This window comes from Engraulis encrasicolus, chromosome 11, assembly GCF_034702125.1.
Source record: "Engraulis encrasicolus isolate BLACKSEA-1 chromosome 11, IST_EnEncr_1.0, whole genome shotgun sequence".
NCBI classification, from domain to species: Eukaryota; Metazoa; Chordata; class Actinopteri; order Clupeiformes; family Engraulidae; genus Engraulis; species Engraulis encrasicolus.
The window spans coordinates 46542935-46562934 of NC_085867.1; the positions used below are offsets into that span (position 1 = coordinate 46542935).

The window sequence follows — 20000 nt, forward strand, 5'->3', positions numbered from 1 at the left end:
GTTGCAACTAGTCAGGTCAAGAGCAATGCAAGTTCTTTCTGAGTTCCCAAAAATATGGGAACTCCTCCCACTTTATAAGCAAACAACCATAAGCAAACCAAGGGAGGCGGGTCAAACATGCCATTTGGAAAATGTTCATTGTTATGCTCTTGGTCAGACCAAGTCTCGAAGAGATTTGAACGTCGATGATAATCAGGCTAATAAAGTGTTACCCTATTAAGATTCCCCAGAAGGACTCAGGATACACAGGACGGCGGTTGAACAATGGCACGTAGCACGAAAGAGGAAAGGGGCTCTGCTTATCCAGGAGGAGGATGTGTGCGCAGAACTTTGTTTTCCAGTGCCGAAGCCGAGTCTTTTGTTCGCCTGATTGGCTCAGGCCCCTGGGGACGTCTGACTGGATGCCTCTGGCACAGGGCTCAGGAACCTTTTTGGTGGAGAGAGCCATATACGCCATTTTTAAAAAAGAAATTTTCATGAGAGCCACACCATTTTAAAAACACTGAATACAATTAAAAGCATGTGTTTCAATTGAGCCCAACAACTTTAAAGGGCACTGTCAAGGTATTACTTTTATTGATAACAGTTAAGTAGGCCTATAGGGTTGTCAACTGTCAACTTCATTATGGCGAGTGTCTGGGAATCCTCCCCCTGAAAATGTTGTATTTCTTAGATGTAATTTCCTGCATTTTAACAAATTTTAACCTCCCGTGTCCCGTTTCAACTCAATATTGAACCCTTACTTTTATTTATAAATAAAGGACGATTCTGTATTTCAAGGGATGGTTGGCAACCCTAGGTAAGTGAGAGCCATATACAGTTCCCAAAAGTGCCACATGTGGCTCTAGGGCAGTGTTTCTCAACAGGGGTGCCGTGGAAACGTGGCTGATAAATAAATTATGTAATTTAATACATGTTTGTCTAAATTGATAAGTTAATGTTAGTCAGTGGAATCTTTCATCTGCCATTCATGCAAAATAAAGTAAATATAGGTCGGCCCAGTCATCTGCAACTTCGAACGTAGGTCGTGTGACGTCTCCAAATGTGTTACTTTTCTAAGCATGTGTGGTATCGTATGCGATGCCATGCTACGGCTTGTTGGTTTGGGGTGCCTTGAAATTTTTCATGAATAGAAAGGGTGCCTCGCCTAAAAAAAGGTTGGGGACCCCTGCTCTAGGGCCATAGGTTCCTGACCCCTGCTCTAAGGCCATAGGTTCCTGACCCCTGCTCTAGGGCCATAGGTTCCTGACCCCTGCTCTAAGGCCATAGGTTCCTGACCCCTGCTCTAGGGCCATAGGTTCCTGACCCCTGCTCTAGGGCCATAGGTTCCTGACCCCTGCTCTAAGGCCATAGGTTCCTGATCCCTGCTCTAGCATGACCTCTGGCTACAGTGCTGTGCAAGACTTGCTAACCCAGTTGCAATTTTCACACTGCATGTCACACCGCACAGCACAGCATTTTTATTTCTTAAAAGTTGTGTTTTGGTATTGGGCTTTTATGCCACTATGTTTTGACAGTAAGTGGAGTGGTAGGCAACGAGGGGGAGATATTCAGGAAATTAAATCGGGTCAGAATCAGGTCAGAACCAGGATTTCCCCCTACACTTTGAGTGCGTTTCAATATGCGACCTTGCCTCCTTGTGCTTGTCTCCTCATACCAGGAAGTAATATGTCATGATGACATCACTGACAACAGCATTATATTTAAATATCTTGCAAAAGCTCAATTGTAGAGTCTTTGTCTTATTTGCAATTGGGATGGTGAATGAAAAACAGTCCCTCAAAAGTTGTTGTGGCTAGGCTAACAGCTGGGAAATTTTATCGTTTTCTCCACGGAGGAGGGGCCAGGAGGCGGGACGAGGAGACCAGCACAAGTGGAGGAGGCAAGGTCGCATATTGTAACACACTCTTTATGTCTATATCGAAGGCGGCCTTTACTGCGACCTTTACTGCAGATCCCACCTTGACTAGGTCCCCCTGAAAATATAACATCATTGTATTGCAAATGTAATCCTATTTCTAAGATTTCTTTTCGAAATATATCATATTTCCTAACATTAAAATTATATCGGGGGTCGGATAAAATGGCCTCGAAGGGCTCTAAATGGACCTCAAGGCATAGGTTCCCCACCCCTGCTCCAAACGGACCTCAAGACATAGGTTCCCCAGCCCTGCTGTATGAAAGCCCGACTGGGAAACTCCAATTCCCATTGTCTTTGTGACACAGCACTCCACAGCACATAACAAAATTGCATTTATGCCTCACCCGCGCAAGGGGGCAGGCCCCAATGGTTAATTACTTCCCCTACCCAACCTGGCGGGTTCGGGAGTTGAAGCGGCAACTTTTGGGCTACAAGTCTGACGCCCTAACCGCTTACCTATGACTGCCCTCATGTGTGCTTAATGCACTACTGGCTTAAGGTGATTTACATCATCTGGGCTGCGTTCGGCTACGTCACACGGGGGCCTTCCATATGAGATGGCAAGAGTCAGGTAAGTACTCGGTGGGGGTTCTAGACCAGGGTTTCCCAAACTGGGGTGCGTGCACCCCTGGGGGTGCGCGGTGTGCCTTGAGGGGGTGCGTGAGCTGAATAGAGCAGTGGCGGATATGGTAGTTTTTATCCAGTATTAATGAACATTAAGTAGTTCTCAATAGTATGGTGCATTATATGCTGTAAGGGTTCATCTGAAGTGTAGTTTAATTCCAAGGCTATTGGAAAAGAGGATTCCCCAAAAACGACTGTGCTTAACATGCAGTGAATGAGCAGTGAATCCATACTTGCGCGGCCTTCAGCACACCAAAATATTCGCTCAAGGGCTGCGCGAACCACATTGAAATGTACAAGGGGGTGCACAGGGAAAGAAGTTTGGGAACCCCTGGTAGACCAAAATTGCCAGGTGGGGTCGAGTTTTGCCCACTGTGTTGTTAGTGGGCCACATTTAATGAAAAAAAAAGCACGTACAATATTCTATTTTATATTAAAAAAAAAATTATTTAGATAATTCAGTAAAAAAAACAATATTGACCATTGACTGTTTAATACAAGGGTCGCAACAGGGCCTGGAGCAATTCTACAGGAGCCGTGCGTGGCACCACCCTGGCCCCCCTTCCAGAACCGCCTCTGGTAGTACTTTAGTGTGGTGGTGAAGGACAAGGGGCCCTGCAGGCTACAACCAGACGAGACCAAACCAGACGTGAGAGGCGAGCAAGTCATGTAAGCCAGGGAGCTGAGCGGAGGAGGCGTCTCCTGCTTTGAGTTTGGAAAAGCAAACTTCAAAAGCCCCCCGGAATTTGCTGACTCGGTGACAAAAATGATACTTTTCACTGATTTTTTTCTTCTTTCTTTCTTTCTTTCTTTCTTTCTTTCTTTCTTTCTTTCTTTCTTTCTTTCTTTCTTTCTTTTCCTCCCTCTTTTCTTTTAGTTCATTTGGTTCATGACAGGCAGGTCATCTGAAGCCAAGTCCGAACACACACACACACACACACACACACACACACACACACACAGACACACAGACACACACACACACACACACACACACACACACACACACACACACACACACACACACACACACACACACACACACACACACACACACACACAGTTCAAACACAAGGGTGTGTTTTTCTGACAAATCATTGTCTCGTCGTTCTCGCCCCCTGATCGGGACAGCGCTGTGCTGTGCAGTGTTGCCAGATTGGGCTGTTTCTCGCCCAATTGGGCTGCTTAGGATAGCCGTGTGCGGGGAAAAATGGCATTTAGCAGAAAAACCTGCCCATTTTTTGCCATAGAAATGAATAGAATTGGGCGGGATTTTGAACATTTTTTGGGCTGGAAATTATCGGCCTCATCTGGCAACCCTGGCGCTGCGCTGCCCAGTAGGTGAGTAAGCGAGGAGGGAAACTAGGCCACATCTGTTTAGCTACACATGGTTACTGTGTACACACTCACAGTGTCAGGGTCACACACTACAGCTTAGCGCTTGCATAGCCAGACACTGTGCGTGTGTGTGTGTGTGCGTGTGTGTGTGTGTGGGGGGGGGTGGATTTGACACATTTGACCGGCCCCGGGACACAAAAAAACGTTTCTCAATATACGGTAATGTAAGGGGGTCCCAATTCTGGGCCTGGGACAACTAACCGATTTTTCCCCACACCCCCATCCCACCCTGTCGGCGACCCTGTGTGTGTGTGTGTGTGTGTGTGTGTGTGTGTGTGTGTGTGTGTGTGTGTGTGTGTGTGTATGTGCGTGTGCGTGTGCGTGTGTGTGTGTGTGTGTGTGTGTGTGTGTGTGTGTGTGTGTGTGTGTGTGTGTGTGTGTGTGTGTGTGGATGTCTTCGTGTGGGTCCCTGTCTGTGTTCAGCAAGCACATTTGGGAGAGTACAGCAGTGTTTCTCAACCTTTTTTAGGCGAGGCACCCTTTCAATTACTGAACATTTTCAAGGCACCCCTAAGCAACAAGCTGTAACATGGCATCGCATTGGATACCACAAAAGCTTAGAAAAGTTACACATGTGGAGACGTCACACAACCTACGTTCGAAGTTGCAGCTGACTGGGGCGACCTAAATTTACTTTACATTATAAATGACAGATGAAAGACTCCACTGAGCACTGACTAAGCGATACTTTATTAATTTAGACAAATAAGCCACAATTAGACAATTACATAATTTATTTATCAGCCACGTTTCTGCGGCACCCCTGAGGGATGCCCGTGGCACCCCTGTTGAGAAACACTGGAGTAGAGTACGTCCAGTATGTATGTAGTCCCGCCTCGCCTTGCCTTGCCTATAGCAGGGGTTCCCAAACTTTTTTCCCTGCGCACCCCCTTGTGCATTTCAGTGTGGTGCGCGCACCCCCTAAGTGAATATTTTGGTGTGCTGATGGCCACGCAAGTATCATTCACTGCGCATTCACTGCACATTATGCACTGTTGTTTTGGGGAATCCTCTTTTCCAATAGTCTAGGAGTTAAAACTATACTTCAGATGGACCCTTCCAGCATACAATTTACCATACTACTGCTTAATGTTCATTAATGCTGGATGAAAACTGACATATCCACCATTGCTCTATTCAGCTCGCGCACCCCCTTATGGCAGGCTGTGCACCCCCAGGGGTGCACCCACCACAGTTTGGGAAACCCTGGCCTATAGGATACAGACCCCACAAGCAATGATCTCTTTCTCCTTTTCTTCCCTAAATAAACAGTCCAAGGATAGTATCTCTGAGGCCCGCCTCGGTTTCCTGGCTCAGCCTGACGTCAACCTCAACGGGGGGAATGGACACACACACACACACGCACACACACACACACGCACACACGCACACACACACACACACACACACACACACACACACACACACACACACACGCACACACACACACACAGACACATACGCACACGCACACGCACACGCACACGCACACGCACACGCACACACACACGCCACATACACATGGTCTCTCTCTCACACACACACACACACACACACACACACACACACGTCTACTCTCCTTTACACTGAGAAGAAGTGAGTTTCGTGCAAGGCCCGCCCCGTCAACACCCACCACAACTCCCCACTCCCCACTCTCCACCTTACACCACACCCCCACCCCCACGCCTCCACTCCACTCCACTCCACCCCCTTTCCTTCCCACAATCAACAGGAAGCCTGGACCAGGAGAGAGAGAGAGAGAGAGAGAGAGAGAGAGAGAGAGAGAGAGAGAGAGCAGAGAGCCGAGAGCCGAGAGCCCAGCCAAATTAGAGGGCAGGAGAGAGAGGGGGAGAGAGAGAGAGAGAGGGAGAGAGAGGGAAAGAGAGCGAGAGAGAGAGAGAGAGAGAGAGAGAGAGAGAGGGAGAGAGAGGGAAAGAGAGCGAGAGAGAGAGAGAGAGAGAGAGGGGAGGGGAATGAAGACAGCTAAACTTCAACCAAGTCGGCCGAGGGAGAAGGGGATTGCCGTTCTAGTTCCTCCAACTTGGGAAGCTGTGAAACTGTGAGCGCAGAAACTTTCATTGGGAAGCTGAAGCTGGTCTTCACTCAGGGCGCAGGAGAGTAAAAAGTGTGAACGGTGCACTTTACAGCGGAGAAGCAAAAACAACACCAAAGTGAGAGAAAAAAGCAGAGCGGGATAGCACAGAACAGCCCAGCAAGAGGGGGTGAGTAAAAATCACATCACAGTGAAAAAAATGTTGTGTTAATTCTACACTTAGAGAGTACTTTAGGACCAAATACAATCTATACAGTACAACTACAACTAGGTGCTAAATCAATCAAGCCTCTATAAGTGCCCTTTTTACTTAGCAGGAGAGAACAAAAAGGTGTTCTATCAACCCTCTAAGACAGTGTTGAATATAAACTAGTGTTGCACCAATTTTTGGCCACGATACCGATACCCGATACGCTACCTCGCTGTGCTGTATTGGTCGATACCGATACCATACCGATACTGGTATCGGTAACGATGCAACACAAATTAACACTGCATTTTTTTTTACTTTGCAGGAGTAAAAAAATCACAAATCACAAAATAAAAACACAAATAAAAAAAGACGAAGACGAAGAGGAAACGGATGTGAGATGGCGAGCCAGATGGCCAAGGCGTCGGCGCAGCGCTTGAGCAGGGACCTGACGTGCTCCATCTGCCTGGAGATCTTCAAGAAGCCCGTCTCGCTGCCCTGCGACCACACCTTCTGCGAGGCCTGCATCGCCGGCTACTGGGGCCGGCCGCGGGGAGGCGGAGGAGGTGGAGGAGGAGGTGGCCACACGCACAACCAGCAAGCCAGCCGCGGTGGTAACAGTGGAGGTAAATGCATCAGGCATCAAAAACATCAACATAGGAAGGAATCCACTCATCACATCTCCCCTCCCTCCAACCTGCCTTAAAAAAATGCAGCTTTCAACTTTTTGAATATATTTTTTTCCTACTTCTATTTTTGCCTTTTGTACTTTATTTTTTAAAACCTTTTTGGGACTCTCAGAGCAGGGAAGCTTTTCATTGTATATATATACACATGACAAATAAAATATCTTGTATGCAAAAAGGGAAATAAATCTGGTGCCACACGGATGTCTATTTTCTGTAATTTATTAGTGCAGTGAGACTAACGTTTCGACATGCGTCTTCATCAGATGAAGACGCATGTCGAAACGTTAGTCTCACTGCACTAATAAATTACAGAAAATAGACATCCGTGTGGCAGCAGATTTATTTCCCTTTTTGCCTATGTTTTGGTCCTGCTCTGCTTGCACCGGATTGTTAATTTAGAAGCGCGGAGTGCATATCTCCTTTGTTTTTCAAAATATCTTGTATCTTCTTGTATCTTGTAGGTGGAGGTGGTAAGGGGTCGTCAGGCAGCGGCTCCTGCCCCCAGTGCCGCAAGCTTTTCCCCCCTGGCGAGACCTACCGGCACAACCGCATCGTGGCCAACATCGTGGAGAGCTACTGCCAGGGGCTGGAGGAGAGCGCTGGGGCTCTGGGTGGAGGAGGAGGAGGAGGGCTGGTTGGAAGTGGTGGTGGTGATGGTGGAGGAGGTGGTGGTGGTGGAGGAGGAGTAGGGGGCATGGGAGGGGGGTCGGGGGGGAGTGGCGGCAAGCTGTCGCTGGCTGTGACGCTGACGCCCCCCCCCAAGCCGGCGCCCATGTGCGGGCGGCACCGCGAGGAGCTGAAGCTGTACTGCGAGGAGGACCAGGAGCTGGTGTGCCTGGTGTGCGGCCTGTCCCAGGAGCACCGCAGCCACACGCTGGTGGGCGTGCAGGAGGCGCAACACAGATACAGGGTGAGAGCCACGTGCGCACACACACACACACACACACACACACACACACACACACACACACACTCCGCACACACACACACACACACACACACACACACACACACACACACACACACACACACACACACTCCGCATGCACACACACACACACACACACACACACACACACACACACACACACACACACACACACTCCGCACGCACACACACACACACACACACACTGGTCGGGGTGCAGGAGGCGCAGCACAGATACAGGGTGAGAGCCACACGGGCGGGCGCAACACACACACACACACACATGCACACGCACGCACACGCACACGCACACGCACTCACACACACACACACACACACACACAACCACACACACACATAAAACACAGACAGACAGGCAGATGCACACACACACACACACACACACACACACACACACACACACACACACACACACACACACACACACACACACACACACACACACACACACACACACACACACACACACACACACACACACACTATACAGTACATAATGCAATACATACACACGTGCAAACACACATGCTCACACAGTCCCTCTCTCTCACACACACACAGATACAAAACACAGACAGGCAGATGCACACACACACACACACACACACACACACACACACACACACACACACACACACACACACACACACACACACACACACACACACACACACACACACACACACACACACACACACACACACACAGAGCGTTGTACTGTATACTGTATTTGTATGGTATGTTCGGTGAGGGCAGAATGGCAGGGGTGCATTTTTTAACCCTTTGAGGAGTACTATTACAAATATGTGATTAGAATTTTGCCAACATTTTGAGTTCTCATTATGATGTCATAATGACTTTTCAAGATTATTTACACAGACTTTTATGGGAGCTGTAGAGTGTTCGAGTGAAATTCTAGAAGAACTGGGGAAGTCCTTACTGAAGTCCTTACTCCTCAAAGGGTTTTAACAAAGATTGTGCCCAGGCAGCTATTCCTATCTCCACAGGCTGTACGCTCCAGAAAAGCAGGAAAACTCTGTGGTCTATTTACTGTCTACTGTCTACCTCCCTCTTCTCTCTGGAATTTGATGGTCTGGTTTTCTTTTTGTCCTCTCTCTCCCTGGCCTGCTGTGTCTCTTTAACAAGCCTCTTATTTCCCTGAGGAATGACATTCCTGATCTGCCTCCATGCGCATTAGAGAGTCGAGTCGTCAACCATGAGTGAGCAGAGCAGACACACACAATAGATAGATACCCAGCAGCTGGCTGACTGCTGCTGCTGATGATGATGTGTCTCTTTGTGTGTGTGTGTGTGTGTGTGTGTGTCTGGGGCCGATTTCCAATATGCAGACTCCCTCCCGTCCTCCACTTGTGCTGGTGGCCTCGCCCTCGTTTTGCTGATGGCCTGCCTCCCTCCATCCTTGGAGAAAAAACAATATAGTAGTTTCTCCGCTGTCAGCCTAGCCACAACAACTTTTGGGGAGTGACGTCATCGCGAGGTCACAAGCAGGCAAGTGAGCAAGGGAGGACGGGAGTCTGCATATTGGAATGCACCCTGTGTTGTGTCTGTCGCAATAGAAACCCAGCTGGCTGACTGCTGATGATGTGTCTGTGTCTGTGTCTTTGTCTGTGTGTGTGTGTGTGTGTGTGTGTGTGTGTGTGTGTGTGTGTGTTGTGTGTGTGTGTGTGTGTGTGTGTGTGTGTGTGTGTGTGTGTGTGTGTGTGTGTGTGTGTGTGTGTGTGTGTGTGTGCGTGTGTGTGTGTGTGCGTTGGCTGTGTGTGTGTGTGTGTGTGTGTGCTGTGCCGTGTCTGTGTGTGTGTGTTGGTAGGCGTCTCTGAACAGTAACATGAGCAGCCTGCAGGGGGAGCTGAACACGGCGTTGGAGTGCGAGAGAGAGGCGGAGCAGGAGGTGAAGAAACTAAAGGTGGGCACAACAACAATTAACTTTTTCTTTACAATAGCCAAAGACGTGTTGCCGACCCCTGATGTAGAGACAGTCCCGCTGTGTAATTGTGTGTGTGTGTGTGTGTGTGTGTGTGTGTGTGTGTGTGTGTGTGTGTGTGTGCGCGTGTGTGTGTGTGGTTGTGCGCGCGCATGTTGTTTGTGAGTGTGTGCGGGCGGATTGGTGGCTGAGGCCATAGGCTACAGATTGCTGTGAGCCCCTTGGAAGGCAAATTTCACTATGAAATTACACAGACAGTGTCATCATTAAAAAAAAACCTAGGAATTAAGGATAACGTTGTCTTCCAGCTGTGGAGAGGAGAAATAACAAAATTATAACAAGATTTAAAACTGTGCTCAACATTACAGATTAATTTGCAACAGATCTTGTCCAATTCTTAAATTCTTGTCGCAATTTTTCCGCATTCAGGGGGGGTGTCTGGCAGGTGGGCCCTCCGGGTTTGGCAGGTGGGGGCCCCTAGGCTGCAGCCATATCTAGCCTGTGCATTAATCCGGCCCTGTGTGTGTGTGTGTGTGTGTGTGTGTGTGTGTGTGTGTGTGTGTGCGTGCGTGAGTGTGTGGATGGAGGCGGCGTGTAATTGAACGACCGCAGTGAGGTCCAAACTTAGCCTATTGACACACATGACAATTATCACATTCACAGCATTTCTCAACATGCCCCTGCACTTCCATTATCTGCACACCTGGAAAGCTCACACGCTCACACACACACACACACACACACACACACACACACACACACACACACACACACACACACACACACACACACACACACACACACACACACACACACACACACACACACACACACACCCACAAACACACACAAACACACACGCACACACATGCACACATAATGGGGAAACAAACATCTCAAGAAAATCTTCACATTCAAATGCACTGACGTCGGCATATTCACCCACATACACATAAGAGTGAATAATAACACATACCACCTAATTACATGAACTATAATCACTGCAATCTATACACACATCAAAACAGAACATAGTTTCCCTTTCCAAAGTTTGCCACTCAAGTATAACTTACAGCGTTCGCCAAAATCAGCAGTCTGAGGAGGACAGTGTGTGCTGTACGCACTCTAAATTAGAGATGCACCGGATCCTGATTTTTAGGATCCTTCTGGATACCGGATCCACTGCTTAAGATCTTGCCGGATCCGGAACCGGATACCGGATCCTACGAAAGGGTTGAAACACATAGCCAACTCGCACACGTGGGCCCTTTTTTACTACGTTGGCGCAACCTATTTTTAAGACTCATTGGCTTACTGCCATACTGCCTTCAACGGCCGCTTCCAAAGGGCTTTCACTCCATGCAGCGATTGGGGTTGTGAAAGACTGACTGAAAAGCCTAGGCTACGTAAAAAGTAGAGATGCCCCAGATCCTGATTTTTAGGTTACTGCCGGATACCGGATCCACTGCTTAAGATCCTGCCGGACCCGGATAGTCTGAAAAAACCTATTATGCCGAATATATATATATACGGAGCGAACGAAGCGACGGAAGTCATTATTTCTCTATGGAGGGCACGCGACCTGCGCTACCAGAGCGAATTTTGAAGATTAAACTAAATCTAATCGCAGGCGAATTCGCTCTGACGCTGTTCGGCGGCAACCAATCGGAACGTTCATATCTCCGAATGTCCCAGGCTGTCAAGTCAGAGCCGTTATGTGATTAGCTGCATCAAACATGTCAATGCTGCGTCTCGAGCGAATACAGCGTATTCAAGGCGAAACTTCTTCTGCTACCCACGCTACCAGGCAGCGTAGTTCGCTCTTGGTCTGTACACGGCATTATCCTGCCGGATCAGGAACCGGATCTTGGATCCTGTGCATCTCTACTCTAAATCTCTACCCTCCACATTCTGTACATTCCACATGTCCTTGTGAGGCGCTTTGGTCAAAAGTGTCTGCTAAATGTAATGTAATGTAATGTGAAGATTTCCATTGGGCATTTTCACCAAATGTGTTTACTGTGGCTGTTTACAACTACTACTGTACTGCCTTCCTTTTGGAATTCAAAGAAGATTTGCAATCTTTCCCAAAGTACGATTTTTTACAACAAAATTTTGAAAATGTAGGGCCTTTTTTTGACAGGGCAGAGAAGAACCGGTAGGGACTTCTGGGACCGGGATGGGACGGGAGTGAAAATCCACTCCCGTGTCATGCTCTAGTAGGGAGAGAGACAAGGGGTAGGGTTGGGAAATGATCCTCCAGGCGTCACAGGACCCTGTATCTGAGTACGTTGCAATATGCGACCTTGCCTCCTCCACTTGCTTCTCTCCTCGTACCAGGAAGTAATATGTCATGATGACATCACTGACAACAGCATTATATTTCAATATCTTGCAAAAGCTCTATTGTAGTCTTTTTCTCATTTGCAATTGGGATGGTGAATGAAAAACAGTCCCTCAAAAGTTGTTGTGGCTAGGCTGACAGCTGGGAAACTTTATCGTTTTCTCCACGGAGGAGGGGCCAGGAGGCGGGACGAGGAGTCAAGCGCAAGTGGAGGAGGCAAGGTTGCATATTGCAACACACTCTCTTTCTTTTCTTTTTTTGGTATTGTTTTGGGGCTTTTCAAGCCTTTATTATGAGACAGGACAGTGAAGAACAGACAGGAAGTGAGTTGGGACGAGAGATGGGGAAGGGCTGGCAAAGGACCCGGACCGGGAATCGAACCCGGGTCGGCCGTGTAGCAGACGAGTGCCCTGCTGTTAGGCCACGGTAGATCCACTGTTCTTTTTTTTTTTTTTTTAAATGTTTAGGGGCCTTTTATGCCTTTATTGACAGGACAGCATGAGATGCTGACAGGAAATGAGTGGGTGAGAGAGACGGGGAGGATTGGGAAATTACCCTGTCCGGACTCGAACCGGGGTCCCCATGGGCATGCAAGCCCACCCTGTATCTCTTGTTTTGACATGGTGCTGAATTGTGTGTTGATTGCGTTGCATCATGTATTGAGAAAAGGGCCCTTTCAGATAACTCTGTCCTGTCCTATGGGCTCTGCAAAAACCTGTCCTGCCCTGCTGGGTAGTGGGTAGTGTTGCACTGAAATTCAGAAGGAGTAATGATAAGGCCCCTGGTGTGCCACCCACTATCATGTGATCCACCTGCAGCTTGTGACCTCTCACCTCCCCTTTGATAAGATGCACCCCTTTCTTTGTTCAGAGTACCACGCACTGATGAAGGCTTGATAGCCTTGATGCGTTTGCATTTGGACATGGTGGTAATATAAATAAATAATGAGACGCAGTTTGTGAGTGCGGATTTTTCTTCCTTAAGTTGATACATTTTTATTTTTTGCACACCCAAAGACTTTCGTTTTTTCCAAGAAGTTTAGCGCGTCCTTTGCCAAAACTTGAAGGCCCCTGGTGTCTCACCTAAGGTGAGAGAGACGCTATCAACCACCACCACCACCAGCACTTTAGCACTCTGAGAAGGGAAAGTGTCATTTTGGCACATGCATGTGTTAAGATGGTTTTAACACAAAATGATGTGACATGTTTGACTTGTTTGGGGAGGGGACCCCTAATAGATTAGAACATTTGTCCAAGAACCCCTTCATAATCACGGCACAAATTACATCTTATAGTTGTTTTATTTAAATCATTTCATACACACACACACACACTATTATGTGCACATGCAGGTGTACAACCAGGGGTGTAGTGTTAATGGACCAAACAGATGAAAACGGAGAAGACGTGTGTGTGTGTGTGTGTGTGTGTGTGTCTGGGATTTCAGTATACCCACTTAAAATTGAATGATCCATTATTTAGAATAGCGCAAATATATACAGTATACCCACCTAAAAAAAAGCACAAATATACAGTACACCCACTTGAGAAAAGTAGACTACACCACTGGTAAACAACAACAGCTGTGTGTGTCTTTACAGTATGTACTCCTTGATGTCCCACAGGAGCACACAGCCGACCTGAAGCAGCGCATCGAGACCCAGTTCAGCGACCTGCACCAGTTCCTTTACCAGGAGGAGAAGCTGCTGCAGGTGGAGTACATCACACATACTGTAGCGGACACTTTAAACACTTCAGTGTTTCTCAACAGGGGTGCCGCGGGCCACCCTCAGGGGTGCCGCGGAAAGGTGGCTGATAAATAAATTATGTAATAATAACATATATTTGTCTAAATTGATAAGTTAATGCTAGTCAGTGGAATCTTTCATCTGCCAATTACGCACAATAAAGTGAATATACTAGGTCGCCCCCCGTCAGCTGCAACTTCAAACGTAGGCCGTGTGACGTCTCCAAATGTGTTACCTTTCTAAGCTTGTGTGGTATCGGATGCGATGCCATGTTACGGCTTGTTGGTTTGGGGTGCCTTGAAATTTTTCATGAATTGAAAGGGTGCCTTGCCTAAAAAAAAGGTTGAGAAGCACTGCTTTAAAGCGTGGTTGGGGAACCTATGTCTCGAGGACCGTTTGCGACCCTTGAGGCCGTTTTATCCAACCCCGAACCCCCGATATAATTTTTAAGTCATGCAGCTTCACATGAAATATTTTGTGAAGGAATCTTAGACATTAGGGCCTACATTTATACATATAAGTTATATTCAGGGAACCTAGAGAAGGTGGAGTCTGTTGTAAAGGTGGCTAGGAAATCATGGTTTGTGTCCATAGTACGGCCCTTGGAGGAAGTTGAATTGGCCCTTTGAAAAGGTTCCCCACCTATATTTCCTAGTTGGTCAGAGTCTTACATGTAGAGATAGGGCCAACTTTTTTGATATTCCAATCGGTCCTGTAGAGCCCCCGGTGAGAAACACGTCTTTAAACAAACTTAAACAAACTTAAACTTATTCACATACATGGTATTGGCCTCTGGAGCAATGTGGCTGTAGGCGCCTTGCTCAATATGATTTTCAGTTGATTTCATTAACAGATAGTGTTTCTCGCAGGACTTTCATTCGTCAAGGTGGTGGGGCTGTGTTTGCCCTTATCAGAGATGCGAGTGCATTTGTGCATTTTCACATGAAATATGATATGAAATTGTATTGGTGAGGCACCTTTAGGAATTAGATTTAAAACACAAACTCTTTAATTTTGTTTGTAATGTTTGTTGTCAAAGTGACGGCCTTAACTTTAAAGTGCTGGGGGGAAACCCTGAGATACACTTAACATACTATAGGCCTACAATCAGTGGTCGAGTTGTAAAATCAAAGCAGGGGGATGGTCAGAGATTGATTCTGATTATTGGGGGTTTCTCCCCCGAGAAAATATTGAAAAGGTAGTTCTTAAAAGTGCAATTTTAACACAATATGTGAAGAAGGGAGGCCTGTTTTAGAGGGGGACCATTTTCATTGTTGGGGGGATGGCATCCCCCCCCATCCCCCTACAACTCAAGCCCTGTATACAATACAATACACCTCAACTCATCACTCATTACACAACAGACACTTTGCAACATGTACAACATGTAACTACTGTACATGCACAACATGTAACCTGTGACCAATACCCTGTGGTGTGCAGGTGAAGCTGAAGACGGAGGAGCGTCGCGAGCTGATCCGGTTGGACGAGCACAAGGCCGTGCTGAGCGTGGAGATCTCCCGCCTGCGCAGCGCCCTCGCCGACATACAGGACAAGCTGCGCGAGCAGGACCCCTTCGTCCTACTCAAGGTGAGCCAACTACAACAAAGGACAGTATAGGTAGCCTGGGAACTCCCATACTGCCTTTAGTTCTGCACAATCGTTTTGATCTGAAAGACAGTCTGGCGAGGATGACTCATAACGTCCAAGATCATGGTACCTGTGTCATAATGGCCAAGCATTCCGACCTTTACAGTTTCTCTGCCTAATCACAGAGCAGGGCAGTGTGTCATAATAATGGGGCAGCCGTGGTTAGAGAGTTGGTCTTTTAATCCAGGGGTTGCAGGTTCAAATCCCCCCTGACCTCTCCCTACATCTCCCTCCATGGCTGAAGTGCCCTTGAGCAAGGCACCTCACCCCACATTGCTCAAGGGAGTGTAACCAATACCCTGAAAAGCAGTAAACGTAAGTCGCTCTGAATAAAAGCGTCAGCTAAGTGAAATGTAATGTAATGTAATAGCCAAGTATTCTGTCTGCCTCCAACGGAATTTAATATAGGCAACTCCCCAGACCTAATCTCACTTGTGACTAGGACTGGTGTTAACCAGGCAAGGTTATAGGCTGAGAGGAAGAGGAAGATAAGTGGTATAGGTCCCCTCCGTCCTACTCAAGGTGAGCCAATCACACCAAAGGACAGGCTATTGGCTGAGAGGAAGAGGAAGATAAGTGGTATAGGTCCCCTTCGTCCTACTCAAGGTGAGGCGATCACACCAAAGGACAGGTTATAGGCTGAGAGGAAGATAAGTGGTATAGGTCAAGGTATGGCAATCATTACTCAAGGTAGATATATAGAGCAGAGAAACATCAAGAATGAAATATTCAAATATGTTACTTTTTAGATTTATTACATTTATTACTATTACAACATGTTTTGACCTTGTCCCAACTTTTATGACATTTGTTACATGGGTCAAATTAACACATATTTCCCTCAAAACAATACTTTTTCTCGGCTTTAGTTGATATGTTGACCTCGTGCTATTGTCCATGTTACGCATGAATTGTTTTGAAAATGGCAGCATTTTGATTTTATTCACAAAATACCAAGTGTCCCAACTTTTTTTGGAATCTGGTTGTATTATATCGAGGTTTCACCACCACTTTACCTACAACATAGTTGTCTGGTCAAAAAGGAAATGTTAAAGCCTTTTTTATCAATTTACTTGGAAGCGTATGACATTAGGAAAATAGATGACACCATTAGATTTTGAAGGTTGCCAGCTTCCTGAGGTATAAAGCATTATTGGAGCATACTGTGCAGACCAATTTCTCACATTACCATAATTGTCTAGTAACTGGGTTAGGTTTTTATTTTTATTTTGGATGTGCACATCTTTCACTTTCAGCCATTACCAGTGATGCCAATTGGCACCCCAGTCAAAGTTGTAAGTGAGAAATTCATATGCCACACTCTCAATGTGTAAACCCATCCATTTATTTTTACCAGCATTTCAGCCCTCTAGCCATCATCCGTATGCACTGTTAATGACACTGCATGCGAATTAAAAACGTTTAACACATCTACTTTCTCTTTACTTTTGATTCTGAAGAAAAAATGTTGCATATAATGCATAACCAAATGACAATAAATACCTTTAATCCCTTGTATCCCTTGTAATTGAAGGGGGCCCCTTGAAAGAGCTACGTAGTACGATATGATACAATGTGATACAATACGATACAATTCGATACTTTATTGTCAGTTTACACTGAAATTCATTTCGCATCCCTGAGCATGACTCGTTTAAGACAGGACATACACATAACATCACATCACAAGACTTTAGCACAACTGACAAAAAACAAAGGACATAGGCCTATACAGAGACATACATGCTGTGCGATATTGCAATATTGTATCGAACGGAGAAATTGTGATACACAGAGTCATGATACTGTATTGGAATGCAAGAAGGCAGTATCGTGCTACGCTAATCAAAGTTACGTATATATCATCTCTCACTATTGCAGAACTGACAAAAACAGACCATGGCACCTTGGACTAGTAGTTGTTTTCTGATATTTTGTAATTGATTTGGCAGTCACTCCACAGGTTTACATCCTGGACCTGTAAGAGTTAAAGTCGACTCCACCCCTTCAAACAGGTGTTGTTGATAATGTGTCATGCCCGTGTTTGTCAGTGAATCTGAGGAAGACAGAGAGGTCGAAACGTCATTGCCAATGAATGAATGAATAAAAAGAAGAAAAAATAACTTAAAGAAGAAAAAATCCAAAGGAGTGTGCGAACCTTTTTTTAAAAAAACACGTAATATTTTTGTTCAGCACCAGGGATTGTGCACAAGTAACTCTCTACAAGTACCTTGCACTAGTAGCCCAAAGGACACAGATGCCTATGTGCCACTCACAGTCCTATATGCCACTCCTATGTTACTCAAAATGAGCAATGGATTTAATTAATTGAGTGATGCCAAATGGCACTGTAGAAGTGAGACAAAGCAATGGGTTTGTAAAGTGTGGAGTATGGAAGTGCACCTCTGTATACATTAACCATTTACCAGTATCATCACTATCATAAGACCCAGATAACATCAAAACAGGCATTATTTCGCTAATTAAATAAAAAAAAAATTATAATGTAATTAAATTGGTCAAATGTCAAATAGTCATACATAAATACATACCGCTAGTAGACTACTCTAAATTCATACCAAAAATACTCTTTGTCTGTGTTTGTATGCTGTTGTACCAGAGAGAGTAGATAAGAGAGAGGTTCCGCTGGTCCATTGTTTCCGGGTTCTACTGTCGCAAGGGGGAGGGGGGGAAATCCCCCTTTAGGCAGACCTTAGGACTGTTCTATTCATTCTAGGAGCATTATGACACGCCCCTTTAGGCAGACCGGAACTTGGTCACGTTAAAGGAGATTTAACATAAAAAATTTTAACATTAAGGCCATTTTCTGAGTGGTCTGCAATGTTTTAGAGTCCCCCTTTACACCAGAGACATTACACCAGAGAGATACTTAAAGAATCTCTGATTACACTGTTTTAAAATCACACCCTGTAGTGTGCTGTGGTGCATATGGTAGGGCACTCGTTTGCTATGCGGCTGACCCCGGCCCGGGTCCTTTGCCAGCCCTTCCTCATCTCTCTCTCTCCCAACTCTTATCCTGTCACCATCTGCACTGTGCTATCATCATGAATAAAGTAAAAAAAAAAGAGACCAAAAAAACAATCTTTAAAATCACACCCTGTAGATTGTAGGCTATTTCATGAGACGCAAACTGCATAGGCATGCAATTCTCACAAGCAACTATTGAGTATGACGTATGGAGCTTAGTCAGGGCCACTGACAGCTTTGGTCGAGCCCGCGACAAAGTCATCTGAAAGTCCCCACCCAATACATACAATGTAATGATGTCGACTCAATTCTGGGCCCCCACTCTGACTGAGCCTGGGACAACTGCCCCTTTGTCGACCTGATCAACTTCCCTGTATAATATATAAACACATATGCATTCAATAAGATAAGCAACGGGAAACTGTTTAGCAAAATAGTGAATTTCCTTTCCATATATTATCAGCTCTGAGAGTCAGAGACTTGTCATAGGCAATCACGCTAATGACTGAGTGCTGTTATTGTTTAGAAATGGTGCGGGGGTGGTGATGGGTGGATATGGAGGTTGTGGTGGGGGGGTAGTGATGATGACATAATCTAGGCTAGAGGGGGGGTGTATGGTTTTTCCCCGTCTTGGATGAGGGCCAAGACTTTCCAACGAGACTTCCAGTAAGAGTCTAAAAACATTAACAGGGTTTAGAAACAGGCTAATCCCGCCGGTCAAAGGTAGACGGTGACTTCATTAGTGGGACTCGCGCAACATTAACCCATTTTAGCCTAAGGCACCTGCAAAAAAACACACCTGAATGCCTATGTCTCTTTTGGGAAAAGGTGCCCTCAGCCTATAAAAACTTAAATAGCTCAGCCCCCGAAGCACATAAAAACATGAAATAAATTGCATTTAAAAGCCAAGACTCTCCTCTTGCATTAGCACATGTTCATTCAGCTCTAACCTACCCACATTTTTAAATTTTTTTAAAAAAATCTCTAATTTCATGAACCTTAATGCTGCATGTCGCTCCAGACGCCTATGGAAAAAACATGAAAAAAACAAGTTCATGGTTGATTTTTCAACAATGTTTTACAGTAATTTCCCCTCTAAACGTTGACTCCTCCATTTGTCATCCACCAAAAACATTTTAGGTGTGTCTGCTTTAGGGTAAGTGCCCATGTTGACCTCCAAGAAAGCGGTAAATATGAGTTGAGGCGAGGAAGAAATGAGAAATCTGGGTCGCTTCTCATGCACTAATAGCAGCTTACGCGCCCCACGCTTTACTGTAATTAGTGTGGTCAGGATGATGTAGAGAGAGATTATTGGGTGATTTACGTACATCAGGGCAGAAGATGAGAGGGGAGAACAGAGAAAAGGAAGAGAAGAGGATTGGAGAGATGAAAGAGAGGAGATGAGATGAGTGAGGAGTGGAGATGGGGGAGGAGAAGAGAGGATATGGGAGAGGAGAGGAGAGGAGAGTAGATGAGAGAGTAGAGGAGAGGAGAGGAGAGGAGAG

The 20000-nt window shown here is 46.1% G+C and overlaps 1 protein-coding gene across 1 annotated transcript in view; it reads left to right on the plus strand.

Moving 5' to 3' along the window:
- Window positions 1-6516: 6516 nt before the first annotated feature.
- trim69 (tripartite motif containing 69) overlaps window positions 6517-20000 on the plus strand; it is a 22416-nt gene continuing 8932 nt past the window's right edge. The window contains exons 1-6 of the mRNA XM_063210763.1: window positions 6517-6812; window positions 7337-7486; window positions 7577-7785; window positions 9653-9748; window positions 13735-13821; window positions 15301-15447. Of these exons, the coding sequence (XP_063066833.1) occupies window positions 6587-6812; window positions 7337-7486; window positions 7577-7785; window positions 9653-9748; window positions 13735-13821; window positions 15301-15447 (915 nt within the window). The 5' untranslated portion in view covers window positions 6517-6586. The remainder of the gene's footprint in view (window positions 6813-7336; window positions 7487-7576; window positions 7786-9652; window positions 9749-13734; window positions 13822-15300; window positions 15448-20000) is intronic.